This window comes from Podarcis liolepis (genome assembly GCF_965112155.1).
Source record: "Podarcis liolepis genome assembly, chromosome: 9".
Taxonomy (NCBI): domain Eukaryota; kingdom Metazoa; phylum Chordata; class Lepidosauria; order Squamata; family Lacertidae; genus Podarcis; species Podarcis liolepis.
Window position 1 is genome coordinate 51616218 of NC_139564.1, and position 26968 is coordinate 51643185.

Here is a 26968-nt window from a genome sequence, read left to right on the forward strand (position 1 = left end):
ATTCTGGATTTGATTTAGTGGCTTATGATTACTTTTTTAAAAAAATGTATATTTATCTGATGAACTTGAATTTGATTGTAGTAGCATAACTGGATTAAAATCTATAGAATGAATTAAGAATTTGCATATAGTATATGCTAGGTTGGTTTTGTTTAAGTACAAAGGCATCTCGAATTGTGTAATATAAAGGTGTAATTGCATGACTGCATGCTGGGGGAGGGGTTGGGAGTGGGGAGAGATATTACCCTAGGAAGAGAGACAAGAAAGAAAGGTGACAGGAACCCTCTCTATAGGTTTCTTATTTGACAGATTGCTTGAATGTCTAAATTGCCCATAATATGTGAAAGGTTAACAAATAAGAGACAAGGTATGCTCATTTCAATTAAACAGGACAAGGGAAGAAAACTAGAATTACTATAGTGTAAACAGTCTAATTAATGGCAACATCTAGTGGTGATGTGTAAACTCATCATGGCTGCCGAAAACAAAACGTATTTTCAAGGCATGATGGCATGGTTTGGATGCGCATATGTCAGGCATTTATAGTTTAGTTTGAGTATAGTTTAACTGTAGTTTCCCTTTTTTAGCTCAACCTGGAAACTTTGTTGGAGCAAGCCAAGATCTTAAACCAGTCTGAAGTTTCCTCATGGCTTGTTACAAACTTGATAACATTCCATTTCTTGGTACAGATGTACTGGGAAACAGTGGTTAATGGAATACCTCCTGGAGTATTATTGCAGGGCTGGAGGAAAGGAATGGCACAAGGGTGGAACACATGGGCACAAGTAGGCTGAACAAACTCTGCAGTAGAGTTAAACTGTCCTCTGCTGAAGAAATAGAAAATATAACAGCATCACTCCTCATGAAATGGGCTTAAGCACCAGCAGGCAAGCCAAGTAATAGATTTATTATTATTATTATTATTATTATTATTATTATTATTATTATTATTATTATTTTAAATTGTTTCTAGCTTTGGGGCATCAAGTAACATTCTCAATTTCATTCTAATAAAAGAGCTAAGATTGGACCTAATTCTTCAGGGGTGATAGTACTACTTGAATGTGCTGCTAACATTTATTCTATCGTGAAACTAATGGAATGATGTAAACAATGCATGATGTTGAAGTGCTGTGATTATAAAAAGGTAGAAGACCCCTGACAGTTAAGTCCAGTCATGAACAACTCTGGGATTGCGGCGCTCATCTCGTTTTACTGGCCGAAGGAGCCGATGTTTGTCCACAGAAAGTTTTTCCGGGTCATGTGGCCAGCATGACTAAGCCACTTCTGGCGAAACCAGAGCAGTGCACAGATTATAGCTGCATTCAAAAATGAATAAATTTAAATGCAGTGGCGGGTGGTGGTGGTGGTGGTGGTAAGACTGCCAGTTTTTTTCGCGTAGCAGCAGAGGGGTGGAGTATTTAATCTTTTCTCCACTATGCCATTTTGCCAATCAAAAATTGTCCTCTTCATGTAACCTGCACCGCAGGAGCAAAATAGATGTAGATGTGTTTTTCCTTTCATGTGGCAAATAAAAGTCAGAGGAAAAATTTTGAGTATATTCACATGCCCCTAGCATCACCAACTACCGTATTTTTTCGGTCTACAAGACACACCAGACCATAAGACGCACCTAGTTTTTGGAAGAGGAAAACAAGAAAAAAAAATATTCTGAATCCCAGAAGCCAGGACAGCAAGCAGGACCGCTGCCCAGCGATCCCGCTGGCTGTCCTGGCTTATGGGATAGCCGTGCGCAGCCTCTCCCGGGCAAGGGGAGCCTTCATTCCCTGCTCGGGAGAGGCTGTGCTCAGCTAAGGCTCCCCCAAGAGCCGCACTCCCTTTAAAGACTGTGCGGAGTGTGTGTGAGGCTCTTGGGGGATTTTCCCTGAGAAGGGAGAAGGGCAGCCCTTCTCCCTCCTTGGGGAAAAGCCCCGAAGAGCCAGACACACACTCTCTTTAAAGGGAGCGCTGAGCAGAGCCTCCCGCCTGCATTTGCTCCATAAGACGCACACACAGTTCCCCTTACTTTTTAGGAGGGGAAAAGTACGTCTTATAGAGTGAAAAATACGGTACATGGGCCCCTGCAGAGGTAGCATTCTTTTATACATCTAGAACACTCTTTTTGATAATACTATCATTTGCCCTGAGAGTAGCCTAGAATAAGGTTCCCCAGTTGTCCACTGTGATCTTCCACATTTGTAAAAATAGTATTGGTATATAATTCCGTCAGTTGCAAGCAAACTCTGCATATGGTGCCTCCAGACTGTCAGTATTTTGTGGGAGGGATTCAAGAGCATAACAGAACTTGAGGATTGTGCATTTAAAGTGCATCAAATAGCTGTTGCCCAGTGCAGGGGTTCCTAAATTGTGGTCTAAATTTCATTCAGGTTGTCCACAACATTTCTGTGGATTTGTGATAATACATTGAAAATAGGGTATGTATTAAGCACATTAACCTTTTCAGACTGTGATTAGGGAATACTGTACATGAATGTACTAATTATACATGTTTTGATCTCAGGCAAATGCCCATTTTAGGCCCCAGTGATGTGCATCTAAGCTGTAGCATCTTAACATCTAAACTGTAACTTCTACCTGCCCTACCTCTCTCCTACCTGCAAGGAATGGAAATATATATGAACTGCACAATTTTGAAAAGAACCAAATCTCCCCACTTCTGAATTTTCTGATGTGTATGACTGTTTGGATGGAAATCTGGCATTTCAGACACAGGACTTTATAAACCCTTCCCCTCAGTTCCAATGAAGGGCTGCAGGAAGATGCATCATGAATCTCCAACCCCCCTCCCCCATCTATCTTTCTCTCTCTCATGCATGTCATGGGCCAGAACCTGTCACAATATTTTGGATGATCAGAAAGGAATGAACACCAGGAGAAATTGCGTAATGCTAAATAACGGTATAATGCTAAATAACGTTTTGCTGCCTTTGTTTACTCAAGCTGCTTGCTGACAGACTCAGGATATTATTCCAGCTAGACAGTAGTAGATGATATCCATGTCCTCTCAGCATCAGACAAATGCATTGTGAATCAACACTGTGACAGAAGTACATTATTGTGAAAGTCAGACACACCCTTTCAGATTGCAGACGCTGTAGCAAAAACGTAACTGGTAGATTTTGCTTGTCTGTACATTATTGTACTCCCCCTTCCCCTTCAATGCAGCTGTTTTGGAATGCTGTTCTCCACAAGATGCGTTTATATCTGGGAAGCGCAGCCCTTTGAAAAGCACTAGGAACAGAGCATGAGGCAGAAGCAAAGCCTCTGGGAGCAGCTTAGTACTGCAAGACCTCCCTTCTTTCTCCTCCCCTCTTACACACACACACACACACACACACACACACACACACCTCCTAGAGGGAGATGGAGGACAATGTGCTGAAATGAAACGACACTGTGTGTTTGTGAAAGGGAGCGAGCAGAGCTTGTTGAGGAGGGAGGGACAGAGAGCCTTCTCCGGCTGTGCTTTTTCATGCGCTTTGTTAGCGGGGTACGTTGCCCCTGCCATTTGTCTGTGGCTTCCAACCCTCAGCAACGTGAGCAACAACCGGAGCCAGAGCTGGTTATTATAGGGTAAGTCAGAAGGGATGAGGCTTAAGATGGGTATAAATGTATATGCATATTCTCAGCTCATGGGTCTCTGGCCGTTTGCTCATCCACCTACTCATATTCAGAGCAGTAAACTCGGCCTTAACGCGCACTAGCCTTATGCAGAATTAGGGAAGGGAGGGGGGGAAGCATTGTGTGGCCCCTCCTATGTTTCTGTTGTAGTGCCTTGTAAATGCTGCATTTCCAGATAGGGTTGTAAACACCCTAATACAGTGCAGAAGAAAATGAACACACTGGAAATACTAAAATGTAAATATGATATTTTAATGGTGCAATGGAAAAAATAGTCTTCCCTCCATTGCATTTGTACAGTATTCTTAATGCTCTATTTTTATTATTATTTCAAATTGAATTTAAGGTGGGGCTATGCTACATTTGGGGAAATGTTTACAGTGTGAGCCATCCCAGCCAAGTACTGATTTAAAACCCTGTATGACCTAAGCATAACAAGTGCAATGTGCTTGCCTGTCCGCAGGAGTAATTTTGAATGAATTTCAGGTGCTGTATTTCCATACCTTTTCCTGTACTTTAAAATTGTTGGGCTCCCTATATAGTACTACTGTCACAAAGTATATTATTACAGGGATATGATTTCAGGTTCATTATCCCACCTCCAAGCAGTATGTGCCTTTTATAAGGAAGTGGCAGGCCCCAGATTTTCCTTTCAGATGTTCATTGGAAGAATTTGTCGATCATTAACTATAATATGAGTGAATGAATAGTCAAACTTGTACTTCACGGAAGAAAACAGCCAAGATTTTCATCTAAATAGTGACGTTGTGAAAACTCATTATGTATTACATTGGACTTTATTGTATTTTAAGAAAAGAGACTTCCTTTTAAACTGTCACAAGATTTTATTTTTCAGAAGTGCACATGCTAAAAAATAGTGATTCACTGGAAGGGGCATATCTACACGGCTTAAGAAACTGGTGATTGGCTCCCTTATTGCATGGATTTTTTTCTTTTAAAAAACCCCAACCCATGAGTTTGTTTCTTATAATATGTGAAGTGGCTTTGTAGCAAAGGCGGGGCAGGGAGGGGAGGAGAACTTACAATTTTCAACTATTTATTTGTTGATTTTATTAAATTTGTGTACTGTACTTCATCCGTAGATCTCAGGGAAGTTCGCAACAGAAAAATACAAGACAAAAAACAAAATACATAATAAAAACAAGAACAAAAAAAACAACCAAATAATACCCCCTCTCCTCTACCTTCTCTCACAACACTATTTCCTTTCCCAAGCCCATTTCATTTGGTAAAATCAGGGCTTTTTTCAGCCAGAACTCACTAGCCATAACTATCCCCAGGGCTTTTTTTTCAGGGGTAGATCCCAGGAACTCAGTTCAGCACCTCTCAGGTGGATGCCATTGGCATTCTAAGAGTACCAGGATGGTGTTCATGGTGAGTTCCAGCACCTATTTTTCTAGAAAAATAGCACTGATAGCCCCTAGTAATAAATATAAATACAAAAATAGGATTTCAGAAAAGTGGCTCTGGCTACAGGAATTGGCTGGTGTTTTCCCCCCAGTCAGGGGTGATGTGAAGAAATTAAACCTTTTATCAATGCAGAACAACTCCTACAGTTCAAAAGAGGCATAAACAGAATCTAGCAATCACAGGACAGCTTCCCTGAAGTCTGCCTCTTTCCTCTCTTTTTGCCAGAGTTTTACTAAGGGCAGTAACATATTAACAGTAAACATATTAACAGTAAAAGTTTAAAGTGTTCTGCAAAATTCCTTGACAGACTGAGTACCTTTTATCCTGGTAGGCCTGTTTAGGGAGTGGAGATGGGGGTTATGGTGCTGTCTCACTGCCTCTTGCTCACTTCTCAAAGTGGCCCTCTTGCTGACTAGGGACATTCCTGCCTAATACAAGTCCTATGTTATAAGTGATTCAGGGCAGGCTATAATACATGGTTTTTCACATGGTCAGCTTCCAAAGAGGCAGTATTAGCAGAACACTCTGTAGCCATGAATACATGGTATCCTAATGCTTATATGTAGGGTGCAATTCAAATGTGAACCCCAGTCTCCTATTACTGCCATAGGTAAGTAAGTACCCAGTGAGACACACACATGTGTGGATTCTAGGTGGAACCTGTAGACACCTACGACTATAAACCTCTCTTAAATTTTAATATATTTTGATATCTGACTCCTGCACAGTGAAGTTGACATTTGGAAGAATGTGTGTTGGCAGAAGGGGACAAGAGCTGAAATCTTAACTACATACGAGAAAATTGAATTAATTCGGTTTCTCTTTTCCCTTTCCCCCCTTCTTTTCTTCCAGAAAAGGACTATCTAAAGGAGACGCAGACCGCTGTTTCCAAGGAAAGAGTGAGGATGGCCTTCCAGCACCTTTTACCAAAAGTGTGCAAGAAGCCATTGATAAATATACATTGTATGTGTTTATGTCTGACATTATTTGAATAACAACATAAGTATGTGTTAAAAGAATAAGATAAAATTGTGTGTGTGTGTGTGTGTGTGTGTGTGTGTGTGTGTGTATACAGAGAGAGAGACTAGAAATTGATTTTGGAGATCACAGCATTGCAGCATTTCTGGGGCAGCACCTGTCCTAGCCACATTATAGCATGGCAATTTGAAACTGGGGGATTTCAAAAGTATTTTGTAATTTTGTATTGTGGCATTCAGCTTTCAGTGGAGGGGGGAAAAAAGGTTGTAAGTTCTTTAGGGATAGCGCAATTTCCTTTTATGAGCCCAAGAAGATGTTTGAATGCTAGTTAGCTTTTGGTATTGTGACTTGCATTTTCTGCTGAAATCATTCTTTAAGATTTCGTGGTGGGGAAAGAATGCTCAAGGTTACTTTAATTTAAGTAAGAAGAATGGGCCAGAACAATGGTCTAAAGGGAGAGTAGTGCAAATCTTCTACACATGAAAGTGTTCATTTTGTTAACAAGGTTCTGCAACAACCCCTTCCCCCCAACCTAGGAAACTAAGTGCAGTCAAACCTTGGTTCCTGAATGCCTCCGTTTTGGAACGTTTCGGCTCCCAAATGCTGAAAATCCAGAAGTAATTGCTCCGGTTTTCAAATAAGTTTTGGAAGCCTAATGGCTTCTGGGGAGTTTTTCTCTTTTTTCTCCATTGATTTTGCTGACCAACCTTTGATCTTTGGTTGTCGAACGTTTCGGAACAGTCTTCCAGAATGGATTACGTTCAACAACCAAGGTTTCACTGTACAAACTGGAATATTCCAAGAAGTTGTGCCTGAATATCAACAGCTGATTGTATAAAAAATTTGCTGGCCTTTGGCTCTTACTTTTCTTTTTCACCTGTATAAATGTGTGGCCTTGTGTATGTCTGTCAATTAAGTATGTCTGCCAATGCACCAACAAAACCATAAAGAGTCTTGTGATTGTTGGACTGCAGTTCCTATCATCTCTAATCATTAGCCATTCTGGCTAAGGCTGATGGAAATTGGAAGCTGGTCTGCAGGGCCACAGTTTTTCCATTCATACCCTAATGCTAAACAGAGCTTCACCTTTTTGTACGGGGAATTGCATATTTAAATTTTGCCAGTATATTTGAATGAGATATTGACCTTTTGCCCACAAGAGTCAATCAATGGCATTTTATATTTGCTAGCTACTATTGCTGCTCTTTAGGGCTTTCTGGGGTGGGGTGGGGAGTTAGTCTTTGTCCTTAATGAAGTCCTTAATGAAACACATGTCCACAAAGTCCTTAATGAAACACAATTGCTTTCTTTCTTAATGAACCATGATGCCATGACTTACTTTTGAAATGTCTTTCCATCCACAGTGTCTCTGTTTCGTCACTTTCATCAAGCAGACGGACAACACCAACAGACTTGAATAATTCTTGGTCTGGGATTCAGAGTTGCACCACTGGCCCATCTACTGAAAGAAGCTCTGTTTACTCCTGGAGAGATGATGTATGTTAGCATTTATTAACAGGTTTTGTGTATCCTCTCCTGAAAAAAAATCTGAAGTCCTTATTTGCCTATATTACGTCCTGTCCTCCACTGCACTTAGCTGGAAATCAAGGTCAATTTTTATACTCAGCTACGTTAGAAACTAGTTTTCCGCTTGGTGACTTCCTTGACTATACTGAGACTTAACGTTGCTTTGCATGGAATAATCCAGGCTTGCAAAACTATTGTTTACCTTCCTTACTGAACACTGTTTCTGCCTTGCGTGCTGCTTTCAGTGCTGTGATCTTGATCAGCCATGTGCAAATATGGTTGATTTAGATCAAGGGTAGCTAATCTCTGACCCTCCAGCATGGTCAGTGGTCTTAGAAGATGAGAGCTGTAGTCTTGAATACCATGGATTAGTGGTCTGTGATCTAAACCAATATTTCTTAATGCTCAGACCCAGTGCTACTTGTCTAGAAAAAGAGGTGCCAGAACTCACCATGAATTGTTCTCTTATAATGGCAATGGTGCCCACCTGAGAGGTGCCGGAACTGAGTTCCAACAGAAAAAAGCCCTGCTCAGTGCTCTTCTGTACTCTAAATTAAAATATTTTACTTTACTATACATCATTGATATCAATTGTAACCTCACCCTCTTCTGCTGTTTTTTTTTTTTTTTTACTATGAATCTGTTTTGTTTCTCACATCCTCCTTTACCTTCACTTTGAAAGATTCTTGTAAACCTTGCTGAGGTCATTTCAAGGAACTTGCTACTATGCAAATTAAGACCACAGCTTCAAATTCCAAATCTGAGCACCTCTGTCCTGAAGCAGATGTTGCTGCCCCAAACCTACCTGAACAGTTGATGTTTCCTTTCCCCATGCTGTTTATCCCCCACCCCCCATGCACACACCACGCGTCTCCTCATATGGTCAAAAGCATTTTTGTAGAAGCTGTTTTGCCAATGCAAACTAGTCCTTTTCAACACTGACAGGAAGAATTTAACAGCCAGGGGCAGTGCCAGGTGATTCTTCCTTCCTTTGCAAATAAAGAATGATTTGCTAGCTGCAGTAATGATGCAGCTTACTGTCCATAAGATCATGCTATTTGGAGCCCAATTTCTTTGATAGTGAAGGAGTGACATACTTGCGGGCTCATAGGCCTATGAAGCCATTTGCATTATTAACCTGCCAGCCCTCATCTTCCTTCCCATCACAGCAGTGAACTAGGAGAAGTGGTTTATACTACATCATAGGGCCAGGCAGAGATGAGAGGTTCAAACCTCACTGGCAAGCCCAGCTCCGTGATGTGTGGGGCATTCAACTAAATTTTAACCAGTGCAGACCTGCTGAAATGAATGAACAGGACTAAATTAGGTCCATTCATTTCATTGGGTCTTCTCTGAATAAAACCTAGTTGAATACCAACCAGAGTCATTTCTTCCCCAGCACAGCAGTGTGCTAGGGATAAAGAAGAATAGTCCACCCATCCTCATCTTTCTTCTTATCACAGTGCTGGGATTGGTGGAGGTTTGGGGTAAGTGTGCCTGAGTGCGTGATGTGCATGTGATGTCCATATGAGTATGCTGTGTGAGAGAGGGTGTGCTGTGCACTTGCATTTGTGGTGAGTAATGCAAGTAACATGTTTGGTGAAACGTAGCTCTTGGAAAGTTGGCCAACCCCAGACCAAAGCCTCACCTGTTTTGGTGGAATTCCATTCTCTGAATAAAAACACTATTTAAAAGATGTGTGACTTTTCCTAAATAACTACAGTGACAAATATGTAATTTTATTCAGCTTCAAACATGTATAGAAATATTATTTGAAAATATTAACCTAAAATTCCCCAGGAATTTGATAAAGCTAATACACAAAGAGTTCATCAGCTGTTTTGGGATGTGGATGAAATGTTGTTTGAAGGCAAAGTGAGTTCCCAAACGGAGAGTCTAAAGGCAGAATGCAAGGATTGGACTAACAGATCACTTCACCTAAGGCAAGTCTATGCATGTGGATTAAATAATTTCTTTCTAGAAGCATTTTCACTCAAATATGCACTTTATTTGCTGCTTATGTGTTGGCTTGCGTAGTGAGCATCTTGTGAGTTGATTAGCTGCCCATCCTTTGAATGGAAGAACCTATATAGCTGCCCAGTAGAACGGCCAGATATTAGCTTAATTGCTTCCAGATGGGGTTTCCATGATTACCTCCCATCGATAAGTAATCCTAGATATTTAAATCTGAGTACTTGCTCAAGGGTGTGACCATCTAGAGTCCACCTGGACTTGGTAGTCCTCTTGCCAAATACAGTGACCTTGGTTTTTATCGTAGTTAATTTTTAGATGTTCTTTTTTACAGAGCTGTCCAAATTTAAGCAGCATCCTCCTAAGTCTGATTTTATTCTGAGATAACAAAACTACATCATCGTCATAGAGCAGAATTGACACTTTATGATTCCCAAGGGTGGGGGGAATTAGATTGACATTAACTTACACTATTTAAAGTTCTGGCTTCCTATGCTACAGAGTGCTTTTCAAAGAAAGAATGTTGGTTCAGTTGTGTTGCGTGTATCTGCATTTTCTTTTCACTTCATTAGCCAACCCTATATTTGTTCTTTTTATGCAGGATTTTGGGAAAACAGCTGATTTTCCCAAAAGATGAGGGCTTTCAGCATTACCAGGGCAGAACTGCCAGCTCTGTTTACTCCAGGTCCTTACCTACCCTGAGTGAAATCACCAGCAGTATGAAAGAGTAAGTTTTTATTTTAATGCAAACATATTCCTATTTCTATTTGGTTGACATTGTTTTCTATTAAAATGCACATTTTACATATTCCCAGAATATGAATGCAACTGCCTTAGCGAAATGAACAGCCATTATTTCTGAAGCTTTGATCTTTAATGCAAAGCTCATACTGTGTATTATGCCATTTTCTTGGTTAAATAATACATTGGACAACTATTGGCAACATGAGACATTTGTCCTGGATATAGGTCTGCAAAGCAGTGCTCAGGCGCCTGTTGTAGGTGATTAGCAAAAGAATCCCATGGCTTCTCACAGTTACAACATCCTCCTGTTTTTCTTCTACCTGGAAAAATTCTGATTTCTTGACTGGGTTAAAGCCACTGGAAGACATCTCTGAAAAATCTGAGATAGTTGCTGTCTTTCTAGCCCGTATTTTTTTGCTTTGTGACATTTTTAAAAAATGCTTTAATTGCTTAATGTTACTTTCCTATAAAAGATTAGTGTATATTTTATTTTTGTACCTTTCCCCCCTTCTGTCTTAAAATTGCTGTCTTTAGGTTATGCATCTCAGGCTCTAAACTGATTCCTGCAGCTTTTCCAGTGCAGAAGGCATTCAGCTCTGAATTACCAGAAATTTCTATAGCGAAATCACCTGTATATTCATTCTTGGAAGAAGAAATCTATGATGCAGAAGGAAAAATTGAAGAGTATCTTGCATTCGACAACAAGGAACTGTAAATGTTTGATTTTTAATGGATTATAATGCACTTTGAAAAGAACCAGATTTACTTCTAAGAACTGTTTCATTTATTATAGAATGGCAAATACTATCATGTCGGACTCCGCACCACATTAGTCATGTGTTTAAACTAGTGTACTCAACCTGCCTGCTATTTATTTTGGTTACAAAAGAAAAATCCCTAGGTCTCCAAACTGCTGTGGACTTCCAATCCAGATTGTACCATTGTACCAATTTGCAGCTGAAAATGGTCCCTACCAGGCTGCTGTTGGGTCCCAAGTTGCTGTTTGCAGTAAACAACTTTCAGATTAAAAAAAAAAAGCCAGGAAAGAGCAATTATTAGGAGAAAACCCATGTGGAGCCCCCAGTCTGGATCAGAAGCACATTCCAAATCTGCTTTTTCTCCAAATAAAAACAGTCACATTAATAATAATAATAATTCTATTATTTATCCCCCTCCCATGTGGCTGGGTTTCCACAGCCACTCTGAGCGGCTTCCAACAGAACACTAAAAACAGAATAAAACTTCAAACATTAAAAACTTCCCTAAACATTTAAGCACACATGTGCCTTTTGTCGCAGTGGGTTTGACTAGATGACCCTTGGGGGTACCTTCCAACTCTACAATTCTAGGATTGTATGAGTAGTCTGTGATCAAATAATAGGGGGTTGCGGCTAATCTGTATGACCCAGTGGCTAGAAACACATTTGACATGAGCATAGATCCATGCTTTTTTATGTACATTTCGTAGACATGTCATAGGTTTTTTATATAACGTAGTAAAGGTAAAGGTACCCCTGCCCGTACGGGCCAGTCGTGTCCGACTCTAGGGTTGTGCGCCCATCTCACTTAAGAGGCCGGGGGCCAGCGCTGTCCGGAGACACTTCTGGGTCACGTGACCAGCGTGATGAAGCTACTCTGGCGAGCCAGCACCAGTGCAGCACACGTAAACGCCGTTTACCTTCCCGCTATAAAGCGGTACCTATTTATCTACTTGCACTTAGGGGTGCTTTCGAACTGCTAGGTGGGCAGGAGCTGCAACCGAAAGACGGGAGCTCACCCTGCCGCGGGGATTTGAACCGCCGACCATATGATCGGCAAGTCCTAGGCACTGAGGTTTTACCCACAGCACCACCCACGTCCCCATATAACGTAGTAAGCATCCCTAAATCCCTGTAGAATTTGAATATTACATAATTAATGCTCATTGTTTGGCAGATTTGAAGTAGCACTGTCCCGCCTTTTTTATATAACAGGATTGTGTAATTAGAAATAGACTGTTTTTTATTAATAGTTAGTAGTGCTTGGTAATAAAGATTCAATTTGCTTCAATCATTAGTGATGATGAAAAGTTGGAGCAAAAGATATATCAGCTTGCCCAAAAGAGGGTTAAACATGGCATTCCTCCTATTTCCCCCAATGCCTGTATCAAAGATGCTGTGGTTGCGGACGTTTTCGATCACGTCTGGAAGAATGTAATTCAAGTACTGGAAGAATTAATAAGGAAACACTGGGAATCATCTATCACAGGTAACTGGAAAAGCCATTTGTGAAAACATTCTTAAAAATGAAATGAAAAGCCATTTGTGAAAACATTCTTAAAAATGAATGCTTTATATGATCTCTGTGGTTTCAGGAGTCCCAACGCATTCTAAATATGTTTTAGAAATGTATTGTTACGAATTATGGTGGTGGGAGGGGCTGGGGGAGTTGACTGTATGTCGAGACCCTCCTAACTCCTGGATGCAGCAAGTGGTAAAATGTAAACCAGGCTAGCTTCTTGTTGAAGTGATAGCCTGGGTGATGGGCCATTAAGGGAAGAAAGGAAGTGTTTGAATCTGAAGCTGTGGATATGGGGGAAGCAAGGCTTTTGGGGGGTGTTAATGCTGTGAACCCTCCATTGTAGACTCAGGTTGTATATACAGTGGTACCTTGGTTTAAGAACAGCTTAGTTTATGAAGAACTTGGATTAAGAATGCTGCAGACCCGGAAGTAGGTGTTTTGGTTTGTGACCTTTGCCTTGGAAGCAGAACATGTTCCGCTTCCTGTTAAGTGAGTTCCATTTGTAAATTGAGTCCCCCGCTGCTATGGGAAAGCACTCCTTGTTTTAAGAACGCTTTGGTTTAAGAACAGACTTCTGGAACGGATTAAGTTCGTAAACTAAGGTACCACTGTATGTGTAAATAAACCACATAGCAGTCTCCTCTGTGTCTCATTCTCAAAAGAAACACGAATCCAGGGTAAGCACCTGGACGTCCTGGAATCTCACACTGCTCAGAGGCTGGGGTGGTGTGCAGCAGTAGACATGGTCTGTGCTAACATATCCATATGTATGGTATCATATTTCAGTATTGGTCTTCATGGCCCAGTTCACATACGATACTGGGGGCCATGATGTGTGTTAACTATGGTTTGTGCACATGTGATTGGGCATGTGGGCCTATGGTTAGCACTAACTCCTGAGATGATGAGAGTGAAATGGTAAGAGGAACATGTATTCCTAAGGCTTGCTTTGATTTCCAAACTGTAGTTTGGAGGCAGCCAGCATTATTTGTGCATAAAGTTGTTACATATTTACCAGTTTACTATGCTAAAGCAAATGTTTACATTTATGTCTGATTGAAATTTGGGTGTGTTTTTTTTGTTTTTGTTTTTTTAATGATGAACTAGAGAATGACAAACAGATGGAGAAATTGAAAGCTACTGGAAACAAGTTACCACACCTATCCATTTCCCGTGTTGCAATGGATACATCAAGTGTACCCCCATCAAGAGGGTCAGAGGCCCGAGGCACATCTGTTGGTTTGCATTTTGTCCCATCACAGGTAAAATATCTTCCAACTAGCTGGCATTAGTCAGCATATGAAATCCTGTTTTCTTTTTTTATCAGCAGCACACAACTTCTCCAGTCCCCAGGCCCTCTGTGAGGTTTTCCTCTTCATTCCTTCTATCTCGGTGGCCGGTGATCATGCCCAGCCAAGGTCTCTTAGCATGCCAGCCACACTTCAACACACACCTCTGCTGTCCTTAAGATGTTGTATGCAGTGGTGTTTTTTTTTTTTTTAAGAAAAAAGGTGCCACCGCTCACCATGAAGTTGTTACAGTGAGTAACAGCTAAGTACCACACTTTAAACATTTGGGGCAGGCGGGAGGGAAGGTGCTGGTACTGTGTACCCAGAAGAAAAGCACTGGTTGTATGACATATACAGTGGTACCTCGGGTTACATACGCTTCAGGTTACATACACTTCAGGTTACAGACTCCGCTAACCCAGAAATAGTACCTCGGGTTAAGAACTTTGCTTCAGGATGAGAACAGAAATTGTGCTCCGGCGGCGCGGCGGCAGCAGGAGGCCCCATTAGCTAAAGTGGTGCTTTAGGTTAAGAACAGTTTCAGGTTAAGAACGGACCTCCGGAACGAATTAACTTCTTAACCCAAGGTACCACTGTACTGATTTTCAGCATTCCACAACTGGCCTTTCGTTTTTAGCCTTTAGGGTTCCTGATAGGCAGCAGCAGCTTTTTAGATGTGTACGTACATGTGTTTATTTTGTGTGTATACGTAAACACAATCAAGACAAACCTCTGGTTCTGCTTGGCACTCTTCCTTGACACAATGCATTGCAGTCCTTGAGCCACACAGCTAAAAAAAAAAAGTGAATTCCTATCATATGTATTTAGTAATGCTGAAGGCTCCAGTTAATAATAATAATAATAATAATAATAATAATAATAATAATAATAATAATAATAATAATTTATTATTTATACCCCGCCCATCTGGCTGGGCTTCCCCAGCCACTCTGGGCGGCTTCCAAAAGAATATTAAAATACTATAATACATCAAACATTAAAAGCTTCCCAAAACAGGGCTGCCTTCAGATGTCTTCTAAAAGCCTGGTAGTTGTTGTTCTCTTTGACATCTGGTGGGAGGGTGTTCCACAGGGAAGGCGCCACTACCAAGAAGGCCCTCTGCCTGGTTCCCTGTAACTTGGCTTCTCGCAGTGAGGGAACTGCCAGAAGGCCCTTGGTGCTGGACCTCAGTGTCCGGGTAGAACGATGGGGGTGGAGACGCTCCTTCAGATATACTGGACCAAGGCCGTTTAGGGCTTTAAAGGTCAGCACCAACACTTTGAATTGTGCTCGGAAACGTACTGGGAGCCAATGTAGGTCTTTCAAGACCGGTGTTATGTGGTCTCTGCGGCCGCTCCCAGTCACCAGTCTAGCTGCCGCGTTCTGGATTAGTTGTAGTTTCCGGGTCACCTTCAAAGGTAGCCCCGCGTAGAGCGCATTGCAGTAATCTAAGCGGGAGATAACCAGGGCATGCACCACTCTGGCGAGGCAGTCCGCAGGCAGATAGGGTCTCAGATGGAGCTGGTAAACAGCTGCCCTGGATACAGATTTGACCTGTGCCTCCATGGACAGCTGTGAGTCCAAAATGACTCCCAGGCTGCGCACCTGGTCCTTCAGGGGCACAGTTACCCCATTCAGGACCAGGGAATCCTCCACACCTGCCCGCCTCCTGTCCCCCAAAAACAGTACTTATGTCTTGTCAGGATTCAACCTCAATCTGTTAGCCGCCATCCAAGCTCCAGCCGCCTCCAGGCACTCACACAGGACCTTCACTGCCTTCACTGGTTCTGATTTGAAAGAGAGGTAGAGTTTTCACATTCTCGACATAGCATGTACATAGCCTGTGGCCAACTCTCATAACATATTGCATCTGAGGCCTATTGCATCTGTTGCTCATGGATAGTTCCCATATTTCCATTCAGGGCCATTGATGCTGGCACAGAAAGTACTCATGTAATCAAGATGCAAGCATGTAAACATGATGCAAGAAATTTTTGCAGCAGTTGCTATACAGGTTGATATTTAATTAAACACCCACTCCTGTGCACATCTCTCTCTCTACTAATCATTATTCTTATTATTGATTGCAACATGTGCAAGATAACTCATGTGTTACTTGTGGCCTGTACAGCGGTACCTCTGGTTACGAACTTAATTTGTTCTGGAGGTCCATTCTCAACTCGAAACCGTTCTTATTCTGAGGCGTGCTTTCGCCAATGGGGCCTCCTGCTGTGTGTACACCTCTGGTGCATGACTTCCGCTTGCATCCCGGGGCAAAGGTTGCAACCAGGAGCATCTACTTCTGGGTTAGCAGAGCTCATAACCTGAAGCGTGCGAAAGGAGGATGGTTCGTAACCAGAGGTATTACTGTAGATCAGTGTTTCCCAACCGGTGTTCCGCGGCACACTAGTGTGCCGTGAGACACCGGCTGGTGTGCCGTGGGAGGGAGGCGGGCGAGTCGGGCGGCGAGAGGCGGCGGCGGCGGCGAGGATCCGCGTCGAGCCGGGGGCGGCTCCGCGGTGGTGGTGCCGAGCGGCGGGGCAGCTCGCGCAAAAGGGAGGAGCGCAAGACAGCGGAGGAGGAGGAGGCCGGCATGTCCGGGCAGCAGCAGCAACAGCAGCAGCAGCAACTCCCGGCGACGGCTCCTCCTCCGCCCGCTATCGCCGCCACCACCACAACAGCCGCTGCCGCCGTCCCTCAATCCCTCGCTCTGCTGCCTCCTCCCACCCCGGCAAGGGGAAGGGAAAAAACTTTAACTTTTGTGCGTCCCTCCCGGCGTGACGCTGCGCGCTGACGTCACGGGGCGGGGCTTTAATGGTGGTGTGCCGCGAGATTTTTTCCCGGTAAACAGGTGTGCCGTTGCCCAAAAACGTTTGGGAAACACTGCTGTAGATATGTCTCAACAAAATTACACTAGTAGTTGTTATTATTTATAATAAGACCTGTCCTGTAGGGTAATTCTGTGTTATTGTGTAAAAAGAAAGAGGGATAAGTATAGAATTGGCATCCATTTCTTCTTCATGTTTTCATACATGCTTTTTGCATCGGATGAAATGTTCTTCAGCATCTGCATTAGGTAACTTTGCACATCTTCACCCACAATGTTGCACATGTTTTAGGCCTTCAGACATATTGATAAATTACCTCGAAAACTTTAAGTGATTTGCTTCTGTTGCTTTCCTTAGATCCACCGGTTTCCCAGCAATTTACACAGCGATTTAAATGGTGTCATGACAATCCAAGCCAAGCCACTGCAACAGAGGCACTCTGGGCTAACAGAAAAGATACAGTATGTGTTGCAAAGACTTATGAGATCACATTTCACTCTCAAAGTGCATGCTATATTTATTTTTCAATCTATACCTCAACATACGGTTCTATGAAGCCTTTCTGAAGTCAACATTCAATTTTATGTTATGTGTTTTAATTTTGGGCCTTGGTGAAATTATTTTATTTCAAATATAAAATATAATTAAAGCTGCATATTCTCTTCTGCGGGGGAAAGGGCTTTTGGGGCAGGCTGTAGAAGGGTTGAATCTTATATAAGTGGCAACTACAGTTGCTGAAATTGCTCTTTTTCAGGAATGAACAGGAAGACAAGCCGCAAGTGGGTTCCAGTGTTAACTCAGCACGAAATCGACCGGGGCGAATTCCTGACAGTAGTTTTCTCTCATGTTCCCGAGTATTGCTTGGATCCTCTAGAAAAACAGCAGGCCACCGTAGGCTACCGTCAATAGCTACAGATCCTCTGCGCTCAAAGACCCCCAATGTTTACAGTGATGAAGTCCTTAGGGGGACAAAACTGTGAGGCTTCATTTCTGTTCTTCACTGCCGTGACCTTAGTGACATATTAAGCTCAAGTGTGGGAGTTAGTTAGGGTGTGTTTCACCACCCTGTGGTTGCATCTCAGAAACAGGCACTGAGACAGTTGTGTGTGCATTAAAAACTAATGGCCAGATTTTTGAAATGGTTCCGTTTGACAGTTAAGGGGGAAATAGCATGTACAGTCAATGGGAAACATGAGCAGTGGTATGACTTTGGCATCAACACAATATGGGAGAACATCATATTTTAAAGGGATGTGTTGTCTCTCACAAAGAACATAATACTATATCTTTCTAATTAACAGGAATTCTGTTGTTGTTGTTGTTGTTGTTGTTGTTGTTAGAATTGTAGAGTTGGAAAGGATCCAATAGTCTTCTAGTCCAATCCCCTGCAATGCAGGAATCTCAGCTAAAGCATCCATGACAGATGGCCATCCAACCTCTGCTTAAAAACCTCCACAACCTCCTGGGGGAGACTCTTCCACTGTCGAACAGCTCTTACTGTCAGAAAGGTTTTTTTATATGTTGAGTCAGAATCTCCTTTCTTGGATCTTGAAGCCACTGGTTCAAGTCCTACCCTCCAGATCAGGAGAAAACAAGCATGCTCCCTCTTCCATGTGACAACCCTTAAGATATTTGAAGATGGCTATCATATCTCTTCTCAGTCTCCTCTTTTCCAAGCTAAACATACCCAGCTCCTTCAAGCTCTCCTCGTATGGCTTGGTTTCCAGGTCCTTGATCACCCTTGATAATTAAGAATAGATCCTGCAGTGATGGAGAGAAGTGAAATAAATATAATCTCATGTATCCTTATGTTTGTCCCACAGATGTACTGCCTTAGATCGCTTGTCCTCTCCACTTCTGCCTACAGCCCGGAACAAGCTGCCACCGATTACATCAGATGCCGTTGAGCAATATCTTTCCGTTCCTGGATCGCAGCTAGGCTTTGTAAGAAAGAGAGAGTCATTCTTTGTTTTATACCATTAGGAATTCGATTGAGAATTTAATAGTATTGTCATTGGAGCACTTTAAATCCTAGAGAAAATCAAGCAAGTACAATTGTTAGTTGCTGGGCTTGGAAATGATAAAATTAGGTTCCATTCTCCTTCCATCTATGAAGCTTGCTGAGTGGCCTTGTAAAAATCATGCTCTCTCATTCTAACTTACAACTTCAACATGAAATCAGCACAACGTAATAACTTTTAATAGTTTCAGCAAAATGTATTTTTCTGTAACTTTTCAAGGATCTTTATTCAATTTGTAGCTCCACTGACACTTATCCATATTGCTTCATTTGTTGCACATAGTTACCGCATGATAGTTTGTTTTGTGTTTTAATTGATTCACTTTTGCACCATATGCTTGTTCTTTGTTGGCAACTTTGTTAACAGTGTTGTTTAAACAGCTACCCATTTTCCTGCTGGGAAATATCTAGCTTGCATTCCCTGAATTGGAACTACATTGCCAAATATTACAATGTAGTTTAAGCACTATGGATATGAATTGTCAAAGTAAGTCATAGCAGCCTTAGCATAAGTCAAGCAAACAGCTGTTCCAACCTTGTGAATGGTAAACTAAGGCCAGAAAAAAGATGGAATTGTTTACTTTTCAACCTCACCACCGATTGAAAAAATAACAAAAACTGCAGGGAGGAGAAGACCCTTGCTGCCTTCTCTGGGGCTAGTCACCCCACTGCTTCTTCCAGAGATAGATGCAGACAGGAGCTGCAGATCCTTTCTAGCCTTTTTAATGCTGCTTGTATCTGTCTCTTCTAATCCATTTGAAACCCAATTGAAAAAGCCTAAGTAAATCGTTTTAGAAGCTCTTTTCTCAGTGTTTCGTGACTAATGGAAAATTAGCTTTTGGGAAGACAATAAGTAATCAGTTGAAAAGCAAAAGCATACTTCTGCTAATAATAATTTACACTTTTCCCAGTGATGGACTTGCTTCTTTTTCTCAACCCTACCCCAAACATTTTCCAGCATAAAGGAAGGTATCCTCATAGCAGAATTTCCAGCGCGGTACCTGATGGTGCAGAACGGCGGCCACTTAGAGAGCGAACTGTCATAATAGATCAGTTTTCAAGACCCAATACTACTCACACATTTCGGGTAGGTATTTGAAAACTTTTGAGATTCTTCATAAGAAACTGGAATTGGGGGGCAGGGGCGGGAATACCTCTCTTTTATTCCCTGTTAAACTGTATTAGATTATTCCTATGTGCTTAGTTGTATGCAGTCTTGCAATTCTGGGAGGAATTATTTCCTGCCTTCCAGATACCATTCCTTTGATACAAATAAACGTCTTCATATTTTCATGCTTTGTAGCCCAAACCATGCTAACCATGCATAACAGAGTTTTTAGCTGACTTGCGGTTACTCTACACTTTGGGACAACCCTGTTTTACAGGTGCTTAATTTTTTTTTAGAAAAAAAGAAAGGACACCCTCCCCAAAAAAACACACCCCAGCCTCATAAGAAATGACACCAAATGTTGAGAAGCTGTGGTGTTCATGTGTGTGGAATGAACACCTATTTTGTGGTGTTGGGGGTGGGAGAATGATCCAAAGCCAGAATATCCCACTTGCAAAGATTTGAATGTTTGCTCACTGTTTAACCACATTATTGCCTTTAGTGCTGAACAGGAAAGTGGAATTAGTATTGGACATTTTTCAATGCTCCTTGTGGAATAGTTACATCTTCATAGCTCTTTTTCATGTCACGGGCTATATGCACGCTGTATCTTTAACAGACATTCGAAGCACATTTCCCCTCAAATAATTCTGGGCTCTCTGGTTTGCTAAGGGTTGTTGGGAATTGTTTCTCAGTGGGGGTATACAACAGGGTTCAGAATTATTTAAGGGAAAGAATGTACTCCAAATGAGCTTTAATAAAGCGTGTATGCAGACATAGTCACTCTTTGCCCTTGACTTGTGGCGGGGGGCGGGGGCGGCGAATGCTATAAAGGGTAAAAATCTGTTTTTCTCTTTCAGTCAGATACACCTCATAAAATATCATTGACTCCTATGGATTTTGCTAATCAAATGTGGACAGGTCATGGGGTATTGACAGGTAAGACCTCTGTTTTATTAAAGAAAAGAAGATTGTAGCACAAGATGCCAATCCCCTCAGAACTGTGATTCTCAGTTTCAGCATATTAGCATTTGTGGGAGAATGGGGTAAAATGAGCAATAAGCATTGTATTCTACATCACAAGTTGAGCCCAAAAAACAAATGCTGTAAACCATTTTATTCTAGTTTGCCTCTGTATGAAAGAGGTGCAGCAGCAGGCAAAATTTAGTGGAGCAGCAAGGATGGAGAACCTGTGGATGTTGTTGGACTAAAATTTCCATAATCCTCATCCATTGACTATGCTGGCTGGGGATGAGTGAGGTTCCAAGGAACATGTGGTCCCTCCAGATGTTGTTAGACTCTATTAGCATTTGGAAGGACCACATGCTCCCTGCCCCTTCTTTACTGGATTTATACTAATTTCTATTCCTTGGTACAATCAAGGATTTTTGATAAATTGGCCATAGACTTTCAATAAATTGGTCAATTTTTGCAAAGCAACTATTTACTTAGTGTTCACTACTGCAGCCTGAGTAAACCCCATTATTCAGTTGGAGCCCCAAGTGAAGATGCTTAGGGTGGCTCTTTTCAAGAGTTTGTAGCTATATTTAATTCATCTAAGACTAAGTCACTGGTTCTTGTACAGCTGTAGTATTAGCAGAGAGCCAGCAGAGGGCTACCTTTCCACTGGAAAGCACCAATGATAAGCAGTCCTTTTCTCCTGCCACAGAAATTGGTTGTTGCTATTTTAAGATCTCATAAACTCATCATGTGTACGTGTAGCATGACAGTTCATACCAGGTTACAATACCTCCTAGCCCAAGCATATTCTCCAGAAGTAAATTAACTGAAAAACAATCCTTCTTTAACGTTGGTGATGTAGTGAAAGGTAACAATCCTTGCAGAAAAACACACACTTTTTTTTGCTGTGTTGAAGTTCGCCATCAGTTCATGTTGTCTAGCTATCTATTAAATGTGAAATAATGTATTTTCTTGCACTTGCACAGACTGCTTTTAATAACAAAATATCCCCAGAAGTATTCAACTTCCTGCTGCCCATGATTATCCTTGCAGGGTAGTGAATTTTAATAAAACCTCTCAAGCAAGGTCTAGGGACAGAGGGAACTCAGTGCACAGGCAGAAATTCTGAGAACTAGAAAGGACACTGGGTAAGATGCTAAGAGACAGAAAGTGGGTAGACATAGGCAGCAGGCTCACTAGAACATGAGTTAAGGTTCAGCAGAAGCCTGTGAGAAAGGGCAATGGGGGTGGCCTAGTGACTGGTGAGAGAGCAGTCTGGTGGGGTGGGGGGCTTGAGATTGCAAGTGGTAGTAGCTGCATGTTGGCAAGAAGCAGAAACAGTGCTCTGGCTAGGCAGGCAGACTGAGAGTCGAGCTGCAGGAGATGCTAAATTAGAAAAAGGGTTTTAGTGTTAAAAAGTAATAATGAGCATGGTTTTAATGGGGACCAAAGCACTCAGGAAGACATGGTTTAATCCTTCTATTTGCAGTTCAACACCTCCCCTTCCCAGCATTTGTGCAAATGGGGACTTTTCCTCCAAAGTTACCATATTTTTCACTATATAGGACACACTTTTCCCCCTCCAAAAATGAAGGGGAAATGTGTGTGCATCCTATGGAGCGAATGCAGTCTTTCGCTGAAGCCTGGAGAGCAAGAGGGGTCGGTGAGCACCGAAGCCTCACGCTCTCCAGGCTTCAGGCAGCTATCCGCAAGCCTTCAGAGCGCTCCAAAGGCTTGCGGATAGCAGCCTGAAGCCTGGGGAGCGCAGCGCCAACTATCGCTGCGCTCCCCGGGCTTCAGGCAGCAATCCACAAGCCTTTGGAGCACAGCGAGAGTTCCCACTGGGTTCAGAAGGCTTGCGGAAAGCAGCCTGCTCTCCGCAAGCCTTCTGAGCGCAGCGAGAGTTCCCGCCGGGCTCAGAAGGCTTGCAGAAAGCTGCCTGTTCTGGAGGCTGGGGTCGGGGGAAGCTCGGGCTTCCCCTGTGCCAGCCCCGCGGCTAAGAACAAAGCCGCACACAGCTTCTCCCGGCTGGAGAGGTTGCGCGTGGCTAAAGAGGAAGCTAAGACAGCTGTCTTGGCTTCTTTGCTCTTTGGGGCTGGGGGAAAAAATAATTTCCCCCCCTTTATTTCCCCCCCCCTAAAAACTAGGTGCGCCCTATGGTCCAGTGCACCCTATGGAGCGAAAAATACGGTAATAGCAGCATTGGGGGGGCGGGCCATTGGTTCATATCAGCGTTGTGGTTGGGGCTGAAGAATTAAACGTGAACAGTCCCCCTCTGTGTATGTTGTCCTGGTGAAAATCAGGATTGCCCATGCCTGCAATTTTTAAAAAAACACCTCTGGTGTTCTTTCTCATGATGCATTGTGTAGTTTGGCCCCTATAGTTAGAAAGCTAAGGCAGAAGAGGGGAGAGTTGGCCTGGCTGAAAGATCCCGCACCAATTTGACAGTAGACTAAAATGCAATGATGTGAATGAGGCAGAAACTTGAAGGACTGGGGATTGCAGAAGATGTGGAATCGAGAAAACAAGTGGCTTAGGAAGAAGGCAGTGCGAACGCTGGAGTAATCCCTCTGGCAGGGATCAGGAAGGGTGTGGATCAGGTAGTTATCATTAAGAAATTCGTCAAGGTGATTGAAGTCAACCGAATTGATGAACTCACCTAGGGTATTACTTGTCAGGCTGGCAAGCCTCTTCTTTCTCCCATTTGCAACACTGGACTTATCCCCAATGAACGTTAATAGAGAGATTAATAGAGAAATTTTGGCAGCTGTAAACAAAATTTGCTCCCCCATATTCTATGATTTAAATATCTTAGATAGCAGAGCCAATTACGTCACTAAATTAATAAACCCAGCCCAACGTAGGGCTTTTATGCTGGCCCGGTTGAATGTTTTTCCCTCAGCATTTGTCCGGGGAAGATATCAAAACATCCCTAGAAACAAGAGATTCTGCAGATGCTCTATGAATGTCCCGGACACTGTAGAGCATATTCTCTTTCATTGCCCATTGTACAGTACGCTCCGTCAACGCGTGCTGTCCCCTCTTTTGGGCGGTCTGGAACCCCAGCAAGGTGAATGTGTGGCATTCTGCCTATCCGACGTTGACCAAAGGGTAACGGCGGGGGTAGCCGAGTTTTTGGTAGCAGTCCTCCAAGGAGCAGGTTAACAAGGAAAACCACTGATTCTATATGTATATATATATATATGTATGTAGCCAACTGCTGCCTTTTTATATATATTTCAAGGCTTTTACATGTTATTTTCTCTCCTATGGTTTTATTTGCATAATGCCTAATAAAGGTTTGATTGTCAATAGAGAGATTGCTCTTGCTATTACCATGCATAGGGAAAGAAAGGATGCACCCCAGAAACAGCTGGTGGGGAATGAAAACTCGCGCACCTCAAACAAGGACTTGTTACCCCAATGGTCCCTAATAGCAAGTTTGGCTTCTCTGCTCACAAGCCTTATATGAGGTTGCAGGCCCTTCCTACCTCTCCTATGCTCTCGCCCCTAATTTGCATAGGACTGGGTGTCAGTCCAAAATCAAAAACACATCCCTGCTCTGTCTGAAATAGTTGATCTGTACTTAACATATTATTGGCTTCAACTTGTGTATTTTTCGATCAGCTTCCTGTGACACTATTGTTCCCATTTTACTGATAGGAAAACAAGGCTAGGAGAGGTCACTCACCAAAAGAATTTGAGCATGAACCCTTTTGTTTCAAATGCACTGTATCCACTTGACCCTCAATATTACCTACTAATGTTTTTGCTTGCAGGTTCACAGTTCCATGCCAAATCATTCCAGAGAAATCCACCTGTATCTAGAAGAAGATTTCAAGTTGCTTCATAACATATAGCAGAAGGCAAAAACAACCAACCAACCAACCTGATCTGTACTTTATGGGACTCTGCAATACTCCCAACTATATTATCAGAAGGGATAGCGTTCCAGTATTGTAGTTTTGTGCCTTAGTGTTCTGTGTCTCTGCATACAGCCAGCTTGGAAATTGTTTCACCAAAGACTCATTAGCAAGTGCATCAAGACAGTGGCATATATCTGGAAAACAGAATATGAATTGGTGCCAATTTTTTTCTAAAGGCAGAAGTCAAGTTTAAAAGAAAGTGCCTTCCTGGTTCTGTTCTGTTCTGTGTTTGTTTGTTTGTTTGTTTGTTTGTTTGTGGACCAGGTACAAGTAGAGCTGAGCCAAATTGTCATTAGCTTTCCTTTTCTTTTTCTGTAGCGAACAAGGGAAGCTTTCATAAAGCAGCTAAACAAATTGCACAAAATTTAAATAGTTTCCCTGTTTTTCATCAAAGTTCTGGGGCTCAGGGAGAACTGTGTAAAAGCCCTCAGAGTCTGGTCTTTAATTATCTGAGCTAGCCCACAGAACTATGAAGCCTTGGGAGGAAGGGTACTCTTTTCACAGAGAAGCATGCTAAGGAATTTGAGCTAGACTTTGCCTCGGTTCTTTTGGTGGAGCTTCCGTGATCTTGGTCAGACAAGTTTGGTGGGGGAGTGGGGGGGGGGTGTTGCACAGGCATTAAAACAACTTAGAGCCATTAAAACAAACCTTAGCAGGGCTTTCACACATTTCCTTCTAATGAAATTTTGAGGAAGCAAACACTGCAAAAACCAGGAATTGTTTCCGCAGGAATGAAAGTGACACCAAAACAGTTGGAGTTGGTTTTAGCTCAGCTGTAGCAATGCAGTCTATAAACCCTTGAAGAGTATGATAATCAGTTTTAATTCCTGGACTCTTTTTGTTATGGTTCCATAAGAAAAATCTATCCCTTCTCTCTGGTTTAGCTTGGGCAATCTCTAAAATTAATTTTGGAAGTGAAGTAGGCATACGTTGCTGCAGTTTGGGTTCAAATATTTTCTTCATGCACAAACTTAGCTAATGCACATTGATTAAACACCATGAAAAAACAAATATTGATGCAATCCCATCAAGATCCTTTTTGTGCAATTGCATTAAGAACCTTTGGCCATATATTACTGTTGCATAGACACAATATATTATTCTGAAATCAATGGAGATTTGAGTACTTGTTTATTCTATGTGGTCTACACATAATCTAGATATTTTGCATATTTTTGCCCCCACCCAAAGGCACTTTTTGAGAAACTTAGTTTCATTCTGAAAATAGAAGTCATTGTACATTTCTTGTGCATTACTCCACAGAGTGTCCATTTGAAGCCAGAGGTACCCACACCTGCCCATTGACATGGTAGGGCATATATACCAAGAGAGCAATAACTTCTTCCTTCTCCATTCACCTGGGGCATGTAAAGGGATGAAAATGTATGGATAACCTAACCAAGAGGAGGGTTTTCAAATGTGTATCAAGTAGCCATTCCTACCCTGGTGGACAGTAGGATCTGGAATTAATCTAGATCAGGCACCCCCAACCTGTGGCCCTCCAGATGTTTTGGCCTACAACTCCCATGATCCCTAGCTAACAGGACCAGTGGTCAGGGATGATGGGAATTGTAGTCCAAAACCATCTGGAGGGCCGAAGGTTGGGGATGCCTGATCTAGACAGAAAGCAGCATGTTGGGGGCAAACATGAATGCTTCTAGATTGAGAAAAACAAATGGGTTTGTGTGCATGCACACTGCATAAAGGTACCTTGATTTCGTTTTGCATCATTTTAATAAGTTCCCCTATACCCTAATTCACATAGTTAATATGTAAAATAATCAAAAATATGAAAATCGGTAAAGTACATATATTGAGGTGTAAACTAACTGTGGAAATCAAAACGGAAGAATTGCAAAGTTATTTCTATGTTAATGTATGTATCTTTATATCTTTAATCATACGTTATTTGTTGTTGATTACCATTGTTGCATTTTCCTACCTTCTCTTTGTTATTAATTTGGCATGTCACCCTGTGAAGGATAATTGGAGGGCTGACCATCACGTATTACCAGTAATTAATACATCAAGCACTGTAAAATAGCTCAGATGGATTTGTTCTCAGAAAGAATTAGCAGCAAAATTATATCATAGACCATCATGGACTTAGCCCACTTGCTGGGCTGCAACTGATATTCTGTTTATTGAGTTTTTCCTTCCTGAACTTCTTTGATGTCACCTGCTAATGTAAAATGAATTGATTTATTTAGTACTTCAGCAACCCTAATAAAAATTTGCTTCATGAGCCAATGAATCTGTAGAAA

General features: G+C 42.1%; 1 protein-coding gene across 3 annotated transcripts in view; it reads left to right on the top strand.

The window, feature by feature from the left end:
* The window catches only part of FAM149A (family with sequence similarity 149 member A), a 39514-nt gene extending 12546 nt beyond the window's left edge, over window positions 1–26968 (top strand). Inside the window, exons 1-14 of one of the 3 annotated variants that reach the window (XM_083459916.1) lie at window positions 3042–3594; window positions 5926–6036; window positions 7416–7548; window positions 9379–9521; window positions 10151–10276; window positions 10828–11004; window positions 12350–12540; window positions 13681–13835; window positions 17048–17151; window positions 17445–17666; window positions 18514–18634; window positions 19669–19797; window positions 20679–20757; window positions 24558–26968. In XM_083459916.1, coding sequence (XP_083316042.1) covers window positions 3494–3594; window positions 5926–6036; window positions 7416–7548; window positions 9379–9521; window positions 10151–10276; window positions 10828–11004; window positions 12350–12540; window positions 13681–13835; window positions 17048–17151; window positions 17445–17666; window positions 18514–18634; window positions 19669–19797; window positions 20679–20757; window positions 24558–24631 — 1866 coding nt within the window. In that variant the 5' untranslated portion in view covers window positions 3042–3493 and the 3' untranslated portion in view covers window positions 24632–26968. Of the gene's footprint in view, window positions 1–3041; window positions 3595–5925; window positions 6037–7415; window positions 7549–9378; window positions 9522–10150; window positions 10277–10827; window positions 11005–12349; window positions 12541–13680; window positions 13836–17047; window positions 17152–17444; window positions 17667–18513; window positions 18635–19668; window positions 19798–20678; window positions 20758–24557 lie in introns of those variants that run through there. The other 2 variants (XM_083459914.1, XM_083459915.1) reach the window with 2 other exon arrangements.